This window comes from Bufo gargarizans, chromosome 4 (assembly GCF_014858855.1).
Source record: "Bufo gargarizans isolate SCDJY-AF-19 chromosome 4, ASM1485885v1, whole genome shotgun sequence".
NCBI lineage: Eukaryota > Metazoa > Chordata > Amphibia > Anura > Bufonidae > Bufo > Bufo gargarizans.
The window spans coordinates 4,370,883-4,385,579 of NC_058083.1; the positions used below are offsets into that span (position 1 = coordinate 4,370,883).

Below are 14,697 nucleotides of genomic sequence, written 5' to 3' on the forward strand. Positions count from 1 at the left end.
CACGACATATAGTTATAAGAAAAGATGCTCCAGAATTGTTATTACATAGGGAATGCAATCATTTACCAAAAATAGACATGTCAGGAGCAATGACAGGTCTTGTTAGTAGGAGCCATGGAGAGCCCGGTACATCATTGGATCTCCAAAAAAAAGCCTATGTCCTGCACGATTCAGTAAAGGGCAAAGGAGAGCCTTAAACGGACTGTACCTTTGCAACAACTTATCCCCTATCCATTGGGAATAAGTGTCTAACTGGCGGCGATCCGACCTCTGGGATCTGTGTTCCCCTGTCTGAATGGAGCAGCAGACATGCATGAGCGTCTGCTGCTCTATCCATCTTTATAGGTCTGCCGGAGTACAAGTGCTGACTATCTCTGGCCGCCCCAAAGGGTTGAGTGGAGCAACAGCTGACATGCGTATCCACCACTCCATTCAAGATGGCCCTTGTTTTCTGGGGGCACCAGACAATAAGACACGTATTCCCTATCTTGTAGGGATAAGTTGTTGTGATGGGACAACCTCTTTAAATGGAAATGCTGAAAAAATATTCCTGTAGACCAGATATCGATGAGCTCTAGAAGATTACTGAGAACTGAATAAGTACACAAATGTAATGCACAAAGCGACCAATACCTGAGAGGCGTCTAGGCACATCGGTGATAGCTGGAAGCCCCGTACCTCGGCTGGAGGACAGTGGGGTTGTGGAATGAATGGATGGAGAGGTCATCTGGCTCAGATATGATGGATAGGACTGGTCATAGGACCATGGAGGGGATGACTGTGTTTGTCTGGGATCTGAAAGTGGAAAAAAAAAGGCCTTATTATTCCCCAAATCATCACATATATAATACATGTTGATAGCACCCACATACACATATTTTACTCTCTAAGAGATTACCAAAGAAATCTGGGTACATAAAGTTCGACAAAGTCTCGGAGTACAGTCAGAGGCTAATGGTAAAAATAATAAAAACAGTAGAGATACAAGTAAACCCAACAATCAACTTTCATCTTTTTTGAGGGGGAAATCTGGAAGTTTTCTAATTTCCTGCAGCACCACCAGAGGGGAAATGAAGCATTACACCATTTTCAATCCTCCAAAGAAAGAAGTTTAAAGGAATCAATGGCTGGGCTACCTTCTCAGTTGCCATTGACTTTAAAGGAGAGGGCTGCGCACATGCATGGCCACATTTCTTATGTGTCTGGGATGGAGGGGGTCAAGCATGGCCCAGGTTTTAGAGAGCCCCTGAACCCACCTTAATTCATCCATGGCTGCAAGACAATTTTTATTAATTTAATGGTCATGATAAAATTGTTCTCTATGTCCTAAGACCTCCATGAATTTTAGCATAGGAAGATGTATGACAGTGGCAATCATTTCTATAGGTCACGGTGACCTGAGATTTTACAGCAATGGTATCATGCTTGATATATCACTTGTTGGTGACACAGGTGGGTTACTCTTGGGTTATTTTGATTTTCATACTTTCATGTGCTCATGGACACCAATTATTCCTTATAATCTCAGGGGTTGTTGACATCTTCACATACTTCAATTTCAGAAGAGATTAGGCGACTGACTGGTTTTAAGATAAACCACATGAAAAAGCTGATTGGTGTACTTGCCAGAAAATTTTATTATCCAATTTCAACATCAACCAGAAGCTCTCAAAGCAAGGAAGAGGTTGATCCAAGAAGAAGACTACTCTTAATCCTATTAACGAGAAGTAGGAAACAGTTTGGACTCAAACTGATGGCGGATTAAGATATTAAAAAGATTCATCGACCATCTTTATTTCTATACAACAATGAGAGAGCACAATGTCAGTGAGGAGGCACACATCCCTGCTAATATTCTAGTTGCACAGGCGGCTGTTAGGCAGGTGCACTGTGTGAGCGTATATATTGTAGATTTCTCATCTTCCTGTACATGCCATGCAGGGCGCGCTTGCACAAGTGAGGCCTGAGCTCCTTCCTGTGTGTGCAGCTAGAGCGGGTTTCACGGAGCTTCAAACATTAACTCTGCAAGTTATCTCGTTCCAAACAAGTTGACTTGTGACTTTGAAGATCAGTCCCCCGTGCTTGTATGCTGCATATGCTAACGATCTGAGGTTCTTTTTATCTTGGCTGCTGACAATTTGAGCAAGTAAAATAAAAAAAATAAAAAATTTAACTCATCAGTTGCCAGCAATACCCATATGTTCTGGTGGTAAGGAGCTGAGTCTTTGGACATGTCACAAAAGTGGGTCACGCTCGGCCTTATTCCAAAACAACAAGTGAGATCGCCAGATTACCAAGATAAGCGGTACATATAACATGCAGCAAAGTTTCACAACCTGGATATTCAAATGTGACTGTAGTTAACCCCCATATCAAGCCCTCAAAGGTCTACAAAGCAGTCTTCCCTTAGATTTCCCCTTCATGACCATGTGGGTCAAGGGAATTAATAGATACTCTAAAGGGCATTTCATGGTGGTTGTCAAATGTTTAAGCTTTGTTTACATCTACCTTGGGGGTTTGGGGTCTACATCGTACCTTCCCTGACCCCCATCTCAAGCTCTTGAAGGACTACAAACTGGTCTTCCACTGGATTTCCCCTTCATGTCCATGTGGGGGAAGAATATTAACAAATACTGTAAGGGGCATTTCATGGTAGTTGTCACATATTTAGGGTTTGTTCATATCTGCGTTGGAGGCTCTGTTCGGGGCCTACGTTGCACATTCCGCCAAAAAAGAGTGGGCAAAAGTCCTGCATGCAGAAGTCAATGGGGTCTGTTTAGCTCTATTCATTCCACTTATATGCCAAATCCAGCACTTCCATAATTTTCATGGTTCAGCTCCTCTGATGGAGCAGAACAGCAGAAATGGCTCAGATTGATGTGAACGAGGCCTTAGTCCTTTCGGCAAGTTGCACTACAAATAAGAAAGTAAAGCATCCATGGTTTTCATATCTTCAGTTTCCTTTATGTATAAATACACTTTTCCACATATCTCTCAGTAGGTGAATCTTAAATATGATGCAAATTTGTTTGAAAAAATTGAGTAAAAAAAGAATACATTATATATGCCACGCCATAAAAATTAGCAAACAGTATAAAAAGTTCATGTAACATGCCCACCTCTCTATTAGCTCCATAGACATATTTACAAGGCTGCAAAAACACACCGAATAAAATAACCTCAAACCACTTTCCCACAGTACCTATCATAAACCACCACTAAAAATAGAAAAACACCAGTAGTGTCTCTAAGATGGCCGCCTACGCCGAAACATATTTATGACGCTCTACAACGTCTTCTCACTTAGTGTGAAAATATATACCAAACTAATAACATACAGCTTTTTTCACAATACTTTGTAGGCATATTTAACGAATAGAAGGAGGTCAGATGCTCGATAATGCTCTTTATAAGCTAAATTCGAGAAAGGCATCCAACTCAGCTCTCCACATTAGAGGTCTAAGGTTGGCCATTTTAAACCATGGAAATTCATGGTTTCAATGGACACCAAAGGATGGAAATGGCTGACAACTGGTTAAAGGGATTGTTCAGTTTGACGTAAAAATGTTAGATTGCAAAACCTTTTCCAAGATTGATGCATGGAGTATGGAATGCGACTTATTTATAAGTCCCTGTTAAAGTCCCCTATATAAGAACATTATTACAGGGAAGTGGCTAAAAGTCAGTACAACCCTAAGGGGGCAAGGAAAGTTCCCATGGCTGCTGTTGGGCCTGTAAACTGAGTGAGCCCTAGGTTTAGGTTGGCCTCATCCTCCATCCCCATGAACCCCAAGTTTCCATGAGCAACATATTGTTAAAGATCAATAGAGTGGAAAACAAGTCTGAAGATCATACAAACCTTCTAGAGACAGCAGAAACTACAATCACTGGATCTCGGTACCAGTAGTGGGTGAGATTCTACCCCTATTTAACATCCCCTATTTATCATGGGTCATAATCACAATATCAGTGTGGTAATACCCATAAAACCTTCCACATAACAAGACCTAGCCAACAAGAACCAGCCGTTTTCTCCAAATACTTAAAAATTCTCTTCCCACCACCTCCACAGAGGTTGATTGTTTTGTATTAATCATGTATCTATAAAATGTAAACTGGGATGTGAAGAATAGTAAAGAAAAGTCCTTGAGAGAACCCCAAAGACTGCCTACAACGCTAACGCTACCAACATAACAATGGAGGCCACTCTTCATGGCCAATAAACAGGGTATGTAAGCATTGAGAAATCTCTCCATAACTTCTATAAAATGACCAAAAAAGTACGTCTGCCCCTTACCTGCAATCTGACTCTGTCCTTGTGGATTAAAAGGACTCGATGCAGAGGTCAGGGAGGGCCGTGGACTCTGAGTTGGGACACCCACTCTCATACTGGGATGAGGAATGCGCCCTAAATCACTGAGGCGCTCAGAGAACAAACTAGGCTTAGAGTCATCAAGCTTCTGTCTGTGCCCTAGAAACAGCAAATCATAGAATTAGAATTATTATTACTGTTGCCAGCAACAAACCTTCCACACAAAATATATAACACCCGGCTGGTAAAAAATAAAGGGCACAATAGGCCTCAGATATTATAAAAAAAATTACCCCCAGCATTTAGCTTTGACCTAAAATTAACTCAATATTACAAATTATGTAATAAAAAATAATTTCCAAAGAGTATAATACATCATGTTCAGCTCTTATAAAAACGGATTTATCATTAGGTCTGCATTATGGAACGAGAGCCAGTTCTGCTTTTTTCAAGGACGGGGACAGTTTTGTAAGATGTTTCTGCTAAGTGCCATGGATACCAGCAAGTCGTTCTTGAAAACACAAGATCAAATAAAAAGGGCTTTAAAGCACAGGAGCTCAAAGCATTAACATATTTCCATGACATTCACTTTAATTAAATATAAAATTAAATTATTAACTAATCAAATTAAATAATGAAAAATAAAAATCATAATAAAAAGAACGATAAATTTTGTAAATGTTGGAGAATTCAAGCATAGAGTTACCGGTATATATTGCCCCAAAAAAAGGCATTAAACAATTACCTTACATTCAGTTTGATCAAATATGCAACCCTTTAAGTTATGGTATTTTAAATTGGTAAAAATAATAAAAATTACACAAATTACGTACTGCCCAATAAACATTGGATTAACTAAAAAAACACTTTCGACATGGCGAGAGGCTCAGGGCATTCAAATATTTTGTTGTTTAATTTTGTGGACATTACTAAAAAATGCTAAATGCTAAAAAATCTCATTGTAATTTCCAAACAGAAAATAAAATGTCATGTTTAATTTAAATAATATAGATCCATAGTTACTAGAATTTTTTTACTGGTCTTTTAACCATGCTGAATTTTAAAGGGGTTGTGTGGTTTGGAAAACCCAACCCACTACCCAGAATAGAGAGTGGCTACAAAGAGCGTCTCTGTATCAGGAGGTCCTAGCACTCCTCAGCATTGCATACAAAGCCCATTTATTTCAGGGGGAACTGTGTACTGCAGTTCTTCATTTTTACAGAGGTGGGGCTGCAGGGACATTACATTGAGCATGTTCTGCTAGATTACAGATGATCAATGGACAGCCTGTAATCAGCTGCTCATCGGGGAGGGCGGGAGGGTGACCTTTATAATAAAAGGGAATTATTTTAACATTTGTGCAACTGCTTTTTAAGGTTACGTTTTTAACCTTTTTTCTACATACAGGAAATAAGTCAATCTTATAAATAATATCTGGCCATGACCAAGAATAGAAGCAATAACTCCTGTGACTTGGATTTTGTCATAACATATTACATAAGAGACTCATGGTGATTGGGCCAAAGAGAACAGAACATCTTCACACCATGTCCTCGAGCTACAAGCACTTGCTAAACTTCTCTGCTCCTCTGTGAAACTAATAAAAGAGAATTTAAAAATTGGAGTGTTTGTGTGCCAGGAGAAGGCCAAACATGCATGATGGTATTGTTGTTAGAAGATTTCAAAGAAGGCTTGGCCAAGTAAAGAATGTCAAGCCAGGTTCCCAACCCACATTACCACCTGAGTCCTTGAGTAAGGAGACAGGACAATGGTATCTTCAAGTCTTCCAGTTAGCTTTCCAAAATAAATACCGAGGTTACATCTTGTTCTCTTTTGCTATTTTTAACTCTACGATGTGCCATGTAACTGGACTGACTGGTGTGACTATGACCAAACCCAATTCTGACTGGGTATTTTTTTTAACTAGCACTTAGAGTAAAAGGTCTAATGCCAGGCAAAGGACCTGGTTTTAGCCAATATTACAAAGTAAATGAGAGTGGGTTGCATGGGTTTGTTGGCCCTTGGGTGACACAGTGACTCCCGGTTGCATGGGTTTGTTGGCCCTTGGGTGACACAGTGACTCCCGGCTGCATGGGTTTGTTGGGCCTTGGGTGACACAGTGACTCCCAGTTGGCACCTTTTTACCCGACCCATGGCTTGAACAGCGTATATCATGTTTACATAGATCTTCATGGGACTACCCTGTACCAATGTCAGCTTTGATAATAGACAGAATCTCCATAATGCTGGTATCCAAATTATCTATGCATCTATGAGTAATGGCCATGGGTCTTAGAAATTAATAGTCTTGGCCTTGGTACTTATTTACAGATTCCAGTTTGGGCAAAATAAAAATGTAACCAGAAAGTTGGAGCAGAACTTTAGTATTTTACATGGAAGGCCTGAGTAGGAGTCAGACCTGTTTGACCCTTTGCTGGCACCAGTTTTCTAGAAATGCACATTAATGGCCTATCTTTGGGTTTGTGTGATCGGCTGTGGTCCCACCTCTGAGGCTCCCATGGCTGACATACCAGGCCCAGCCATATGAGTTGACACACCATTGAGGTGCTCAACAATTTTTTTTAACTTTTTTTTTAATTCCAAAAAAGTTTGCCAATCTGAACTTAATTGCGAGCAGCAGTGGACACCCAAGATAACCCACATGAGCTCCACATCCAATATCTTCTACTTCTTTTAGGTTTGTGCCATCTGCATATCAGGCAACAGAGGTTGTCACTCAGACGTCAGCCATGTTTATGACTGATGCTGTTTGCAATAACAGATAACATGCTGCGGTTGCTTCTGGCGTTGCGAGCGGCATGGGGCGGCTACATCTGTGTTTCTCACAATATTTGAGGTGGAAGTCAGATAAAGCTGTTCTGCAATAAACATCTGTATGTGAGTGATAGGTCCTTCTCACATACTGATGCAAGCAGTACAGCTCAAAATGTCATAAAGAGACAGCAGGGTCTCCTGTGGTTTAGAAACAGGAAATGTGCAAAACAAAGATCAAGCAGGGTCTCGGCACCAGCAATAAAAACATAAAAAGACTCACAGGCCAAACAAATATCACAGCCCCGAGAGCGTCTATTCTCCCACAAGTTATATGCCATAGACAGAGACTGAGAATACTGCTGGAGATAACTATGGAGGCCTAAATTAAATTTCATTTAATTTAAATTATTTTATTTTTAGAAATTGTACTTTTCCGAGATCTTGTCGATAAAAAAAAATTCATTTACCATGAATAACATCAGAAAAAAAAAATGCAATATACTGACAGTATTAAAAAACTCTGTACTCAGCATTGTGTCTGTTTCTAGGGGCTGTGGCCTCACGTCTGTTGAGAAGTCACATGCCTATGGCAGTCATGATAGCATAGCCCTGTGGACATTATGGCCAATGGGCTGTACCATCAGTGAATATTATGGTCGGGTGATATAATTTTTTTAGGAAAAATGGGGAATACATGTCATGGACTTATAAGTCATTTCTTCCAAAAAGTAACAGTAGCGGCTTACTGCTCTGACTTATAGATATAAGTTATGATTAGGGACCTCTTATTTGTTTCTTTCATATTCCCTATATGTATAAAGGTTGCCTGACGCAGTTTTCTTGTGGCCACATCAAGAAACATATTATTATTATAGGGACTCGAACAAAGAAATGTATATTCCCCCTCTGCAATTTATGCATGGTGCACTAGATATGAGTGATGAAAAAAAGGAAAGGAGATGTACTGTATGTAAGTAATCTCTGAGATAGGTGTAACCACCAAAGTCCTACTATCCGAAGAAGAACTCACTGCAAAATTCCATAATTTGCTTAAAAAAAAAAATCTGAAATAAAGAATTCTACAAAAATAAAAGGCAAACTCAAAAGGTTCATCACATGCTTTTACAACACCAGATTCTTATCACAGGAAGCTTCTCCTGAAACACACTGTTCAGGTGGAAAATGGCCCTGGTTAAATTACTGGATATGAGTGATGAAAAGGGGGAAAAGGAGATGTATGTAAATAAGCTCTGAGCTAGCTCAAACCACCAAAATCCTACTATCCGAAGAAGAACTCACTGCGAAATTCCATAATTTGCTTCAAAAGAACGTCTGAAATTAAAACTTCTACAGAAGAACAAAAATATCAAACTCAAAAGCTTAATCAAGTGCTTTCACAGCAGCAGATCCTTATCACAGGGCACTTCTCTTGAAACATACTGTTTAGGGGGTAAATGGTCCTAGTTATATTACTGTCTGCATTGTGCCTACATCACCACTTATCTCTACTTGTTTGAGAATATCCATCCGCCCCCATCCATCCGCCCCCATCCATGGTACTTTGCCTTTCTGACCTAGTTTGCTTCTAACTATGTGTATTGCCTGATTCCATGGTGCTTTGCCATGGTGTCTCTGACCCCCGTGGGTTGCCTGCCAACTACAGATAGCGCCCTGATGGCTTCCCTGCAGCGAAGACCAGATCCCTCTATAGAGGTTAGACTACTTTCACATCAGTGTTTTGACATTCTCTTCTGGATCTCAAAACCAGGAGAAAATGGTTCTGTTTAGGGACAATGTATTGTAAAGGGGTATGCTCCATTCAGGATGCATTCCGTTCCAGTAGCATTTCGTTTTGGGACCAGACACAAAATACAATACAATGGTACAACCATTGCCCATAACACAGCATGCACTGGCAGCCTTCAAGCTGTACCATAAAATTTCACAGTGGTGGAAGAAAAGACTGACTATTTTTACATACTTTATAATAGCAATTGTACCAACCCAGCAGCCAGCCTAGTCCAGCAAAAACATATGCCAATGTCAGCAGTCTAACAGAACGATGAATGGTCACCTACAATTCTAACAGCAGCCCGAGGAACATGTGTAAGCTGGCCGTATTCCTAATTCTAGCAATTGTTTTCAAAACCCAGCGAAGGCCCGTTTCCATGTTCTTACCGCACAAATGAGATTTCACAAAAGTAATTCAACAGCAGAAATTCGGTCCAACTAAAATAATTGTGCAGACAATGTGACCTGATTGCTTTCAACAGAGCTTAACCTGTGTGGTCCACATGCATTTCTCCTGTACCTCGAGGGAAACACAAAATAATATTCCTGTACGTGTGTAATTAATGTGCAGGTCGGGATGAAGATGAATGCTCTGTGAGATTAGCACCTGTCACATTAAATATGCCATCACCTGAAACACTGAAATAATCACGCTGAGCTACTCAAGGAATGAGCTTTAGGTTAGGCTGGGGCGATGTCTCAGCAGCTTTTACAGGCTGCTCCTAAGACTGCTGGAAGACAAGGAGTTTCTTGGGGATAATAAATTGTTACAGCCAGGACCCCCTTCCTAGAAGCCCAAGGCAAGAAAGATCTCGACCTCCCACCAGAAGAACATAGAAATGCTCTCAGAAGAAGCCTGTATCTTACATGCTCTCTATCACTTGTGGTCAATAAATCATCTGAGATGTTACCAATTGTCCATGTCATACACTCAAAAATTTATTGACTCTTGCTTTAGTGCAACACCTACAACTGGACCTTCCACCCAATCACCAATGCCATCATAACATGTACGTATGAAGAGATAATCATATCTAATGATGATGTTCCACAAAGAATCTACTCATATTGTAAATTGATTCAAGAGTGTAGTGAGATTGCTCCACCAAGCAGGACTACATTATTGTTCACACAGAAACCAGTGAACCACATTGGGTGAATTAAGTGTTTCTGTGATTTTGGGGTCATATTGCAGTCATTAGTCATGCTGCCCACTATATGTTCCTCACTATTCTGGGGCAACCACTGTGAATGCATCAACTTAATGAAGCCCCCAAATATGGAGTCAACCATACCAGATTTTCAGGCAAGATTCGAGCTCTGTATGTGTGAGTAATTGAGTACTTATCGTTGTAGCTTATAGACTTATGAGAAAAATATTGAAAAATATCTATAGGATGAACATTTTGTTATCTTTTGTGCCACTACACTGCCGGTGTAAAGAGAAGACTAAACTGAGCACTGCCACCAGTGGCCAAACTAAAATTCAATAATTCTGATTTCTAGCATTGCCTAAAAATTTCGACACACTTTTTCTCTCCAAAGTGCGTCTTATGGGGGCGAATACTAATGAGCGCTTCCATTATGGAAGCGCTCATTAGTACCGGAGGACCGGGAGGAGGTGAAGGCTCAGTACTCACCGCTTCCTGGTCCTCGGCTGTCAGCTGTAAAAGCTGCGCACAGCTTGAGGGTGCTCTGTAACCTCACACTGTGCGCACCAGTTCACAGCACAGCCGACAGCAGGAGGAAGAAGATTGCGATGTGAGGAGCGGCGGCGTCCAGGAGCAGGAGAGGTAAGTGTTTTTTTTTATTTTGTCATCTGAGGGTGATTTATGGCTGGGGGCTGCTCACATATGGCTGGGGGCTGCTCACATATGGCTGGGGGCTGATTAATACTGGGGGCTTATTATATGACTGGGGGCTGATTATATGACTGGGCACTGATCACATATGGCTTGGGGCTGATATGAGGCATGGGGGTCTCATCTTAGGTCTGATTGGGGGTCATTCACATTGGGTTCTGATCTGAGATCTTATTAACATTGGGGATCTGATTGGGGCTGTGAGCTGAGGTCTGATTAACATTGGGGGTCTGATTGCTGATCTGAGGTCTAATGAAATTTTTTTTTTCTTATTGTTCCCCTCTAAAACCTCAGTACGTCTTATGGGCCATTGAGTCTTACAGGGCGAAAAATACGGTATGTTTATATTAAATAAATCTATCTATCATCTATTTCATATCTATCTATCATCTATCTAATCATTGCATATATATTTAATTCTATTTAATTATTCTCAATTAAGGATAAATATGGTCCGTTTTTTTTTTATGAAACTATCTCATTACCATCCAGCTCCTTGTTTATTTCCATCGTTTATATCCCGGCCAAAAACTGATTTCACAGCGGTCTACCCACTAAGGACGACATGTCCTCCTATCAAAAGTCTCCGGTTCCGCTAACCCTCAGATCAACTTCCTTAATTATGTGCCCTCTCCTGACCGCCTCATTTTACTTTTTGGCCCTATGTGACACAAACGTCAGTGATGGATTCTGGGCAAATTCTCCACGGTGGTTTTGAGGTTTCAAGTACTAAGAAACTGTGCGACGTAGTGTAATTGACAAACTGCGCTCCAGAACACGTCTGATTTCCCATGTCTACAGAGTTTCATATTAACTGTTTCTTTTCCAATAGTCAAAATAAGCAAACGAAATTGTGAAAACCCACCTTCCAGATAGCGTAAAAGACCTACAATGAATGCAAATACTGTACATAATTTGTGAGTGCTTGTAATAAAGCTGAAAAACCTTGCATGAAGACTGACCTGTAGTAAAGAGCTACCGTCATGAGCACACAGTGGGGATCCATAACTAAAGTAGATTGATACCCAACAATATAATATCCAATATGAACCAAGTTTACAGTCCCAATCCAATAGTCAAGACGTACCATCTCATGAGACCACATAACACCAGTGAGCACCACCATAAATTCTCAATTACAGGATGGTCGCACTACCATATGATCCCCAATCTCTACTGTCTTACAGAGAAGGGCAGAAGTCTCCGAAGAGCAGAGATGCATCTAATGCAAGTTGTAGAAACATTATAGAAGAGCTACTTGATGTAGCCGGTGGCACCCATAATCTGGTCCTTCACCAATGGCCACATCATACCGTATGCACTCATGATCCAATATTACCCCATTATGTTCACCACAAAGCATTTTCTTGTGCAACCCTTACAAGACATGGAAGTGTTGGCGCTTGGATTTTATGCATAAACATGTCCACAGTAAGTTAAGTAGCATAGTAATAAATAGTTTAAAAAAAAGTCAATGGTAAGCAAAAAAATAAATATATATTCATGGATTTTAGGTTAAGGCAAGACATCAACATTGGTCGCCACATGGTAGACTTGGATGGTATCAGAGCTGTTGCATGTTCATTTTAGATTGCAGAATTCTGGCATCCTATTACAACTTGTGGCGCCTTCCACATTGCAGACACTCAAAAGGCAGTGGGTGTGTGGCCTAACTTTTCCTTGTCTGTAGGCTTTTATACATTTTCTGAAAAATCTAAATATAAAATCCACCTGAAATAATGTAGTACATAACAGATGGGGAGAGGAGGGGGATGCAACTGCAATTTCACTCTCTGTCTGTGCGACTGCATGCTGCGGGAGGGGAGAGGGAACCCCCTCCCACAGCATACAGTGTTTATCCCCAGTTAAAGAGAGCAATGCTCTGCTTTCTCCCTTCAGCACGAGGGAGATGATCAGTGGGCTGAATGACAGTCCATCTGTTCTATCATCTGTTCTGATTGTTTGCTAACCTAAAGGAGAGTCAGATGACCAGACCAATCAGGTTCTGGTCCGGGGATCTGGCTCTCTATTTTAATCCCATTAGGGCATATAGCATTGCCAGTGATAGTCCTAGTTTGGCTCACTAGCGTGGTTCCCTTGTTCCTGTTCAGCTATTGGTCATCTGTGCTTCTGACCCCGGCTTGTCTTCTGTCCATTCTCTGTCTCTCATCTCTGGTACTGCGTAGTCCGTCTGATTCTGACCAATTTCTGTCGACTCTGATTATTGTGTTTTTGCTGTCTGTGTTTGTCCGTCTCTGCTCTTAAGTAGCATAGGGACCATTGACCAGTTGTGGTCTAGCCATTTAGGGCTTGTACTGCAAGTAGGTAGGGACATTGGGTGGTTGCAGTTCAGGGCTTCACTTTCCTTGTCCGTATCAACACTACTGACGTGACACTAAGCATGGATTTTTAGGTTGAATATATACATTCATTCTAAAGATATTAATTTAAACAAAAATATGGCGAGACTTTGGGTATAAAAAGCCGCACATTTTTGTGCTAACATTTACGACTACTAACAATTTTCTCCCAAAAAGTGGGTGGCGAATTGCTGATGGCGGTGGAGCAAGGGTCGGATTTTCTGGCAGATGGACTGCCAAAAGATGTGGCAAATTTATTAAGAGGCGCGTGCCTCTCATCTCATTCCAACTCTCCTCCGGTTTAGTCTTTCATACGAAACGCCAGTCTAAGTAAATCTCCCCTTAGGAGCCTGAGTTTGCAGATACTTCCTATAGAGTGGGATGTAATATGACATGCTGGAGCTGACTGGTTGAAGCTTCCTAGTATCCAGTGGCGTTAATGGTCAAGTACCGTTCACACTCCAACCACAGGCTCGCTTCCACATCTACAGCGCAGCACTGAAAGCTAAGACCACACTAAATTACAATCAGGACAGCGTCTTGCACAACGGGGAGATTTATGTGCGGCGCTGATTTCCTCACTGCTGCTCCTTCAAAATAATTACAATTTTCAACATTCACTTTAAACCATATTATCAAAATAGTCATTTTCTCTGAAACGAGATATCCATTTTAAATTGATACTTGGTGATGCAAGGCATTTCCAGCCCACCTCTGGGCTCACACATCTTCCCCAAGTTATTCATTTGCTTCGTCCCTGGAGTCTGCGAATGCCAAACTCAACATGACCTCTCTGCCAAAAATTATTTGCAAAATAATTTCCAGTGCAGAGACTGCAGGTTGTAGAGGTCCATAGAGCAGGACGTCCGAGTGGATTGTTTCCAGCTCAGGCTGATACAGAGGGTCAGATGTTGGATGATTTCTTATGGACGCTCGGAACATTTGAGCTGGTAGCCTGTTTTTTTTTTTTTCCAAGAAGTTATATTTATACCCTGTCATTAAAGGGGAAATGTCAGGGTAGAGAAGAGCTGGCACACTCTCCACAGTGCCTGGCACTGGCCTACCAACAAGACGCGCCATAAAGAATGGATGGTGGCAGAGTGTAGATGTTCTTATGAGGTTTGGCAGCAAATCACCGGTAAGATAACCTCACAAAGTACTCAACAAAAGGTTTCCACCCATTAAAGGAGTTTCCAGGATTCCGATATTGATAATAAGCTATTAATATTAGATCGTCAGGGTCCAATGCTCAGCACCGCCAATGATCAGCTGTTTTGTTGTAGCTCTGGCGCTGGAACTACACAGGTCCATCCATTGGACGGAGCTGTGTAGTTCTAGGCCTACTGTAAAACAACTGATAGGTAAAGGTGCGGGAAGTCAGACCCCCGACAATCTACTATTATCCTGAGGATAGGCCGTCAATATCAACAATCTGGAAAACGCCTTTAATGGGTGTCCCATCAGGACAACTTCCGTCTACATGGCCTACTAAAGCAAATGGATGACATACATTTTCCCGGTAAGGAAAGTCTTCTACGACCAACCGTCTCTGGTGGACATTCTGTTTGCTGGGGTCTCAGGCATCCACCAAATTAAA

At 41.2% G+C, this 14,697-nt stretch overlaps 1 protein-coding gene across 2 annotated transcripts in view; it reads right to left on the reverse strand.

Moving 5' to 3' along the window:
- The window catches only part of RUNX2 (RUNX family transcription factor 2), a 71,869-nt gene that overhangs the window by 15,100 nt on the left and 42,072 nt on the right, over positions 1-14,697 (reverse strand). The window contains exons 4-5 of one of the 2 annotated variants that reach the window (XM_044289770.1): positions 4,298-4,471; positions 634-795 (exon numbers count right to left, since the gene is read on the reverse strand). In XM_044289770.1, coding sequence (XP_044145705.1) covers positions 634-795; positions 4,298-4,471 — 336 coding nt within the window. The remainder of the gene's footprint in view (positions 1-633; positions 796-4,297; positions 4,472-14,697) is intronic. The other variant, XM_044289771.1, reaches the window with a different exon arrangement.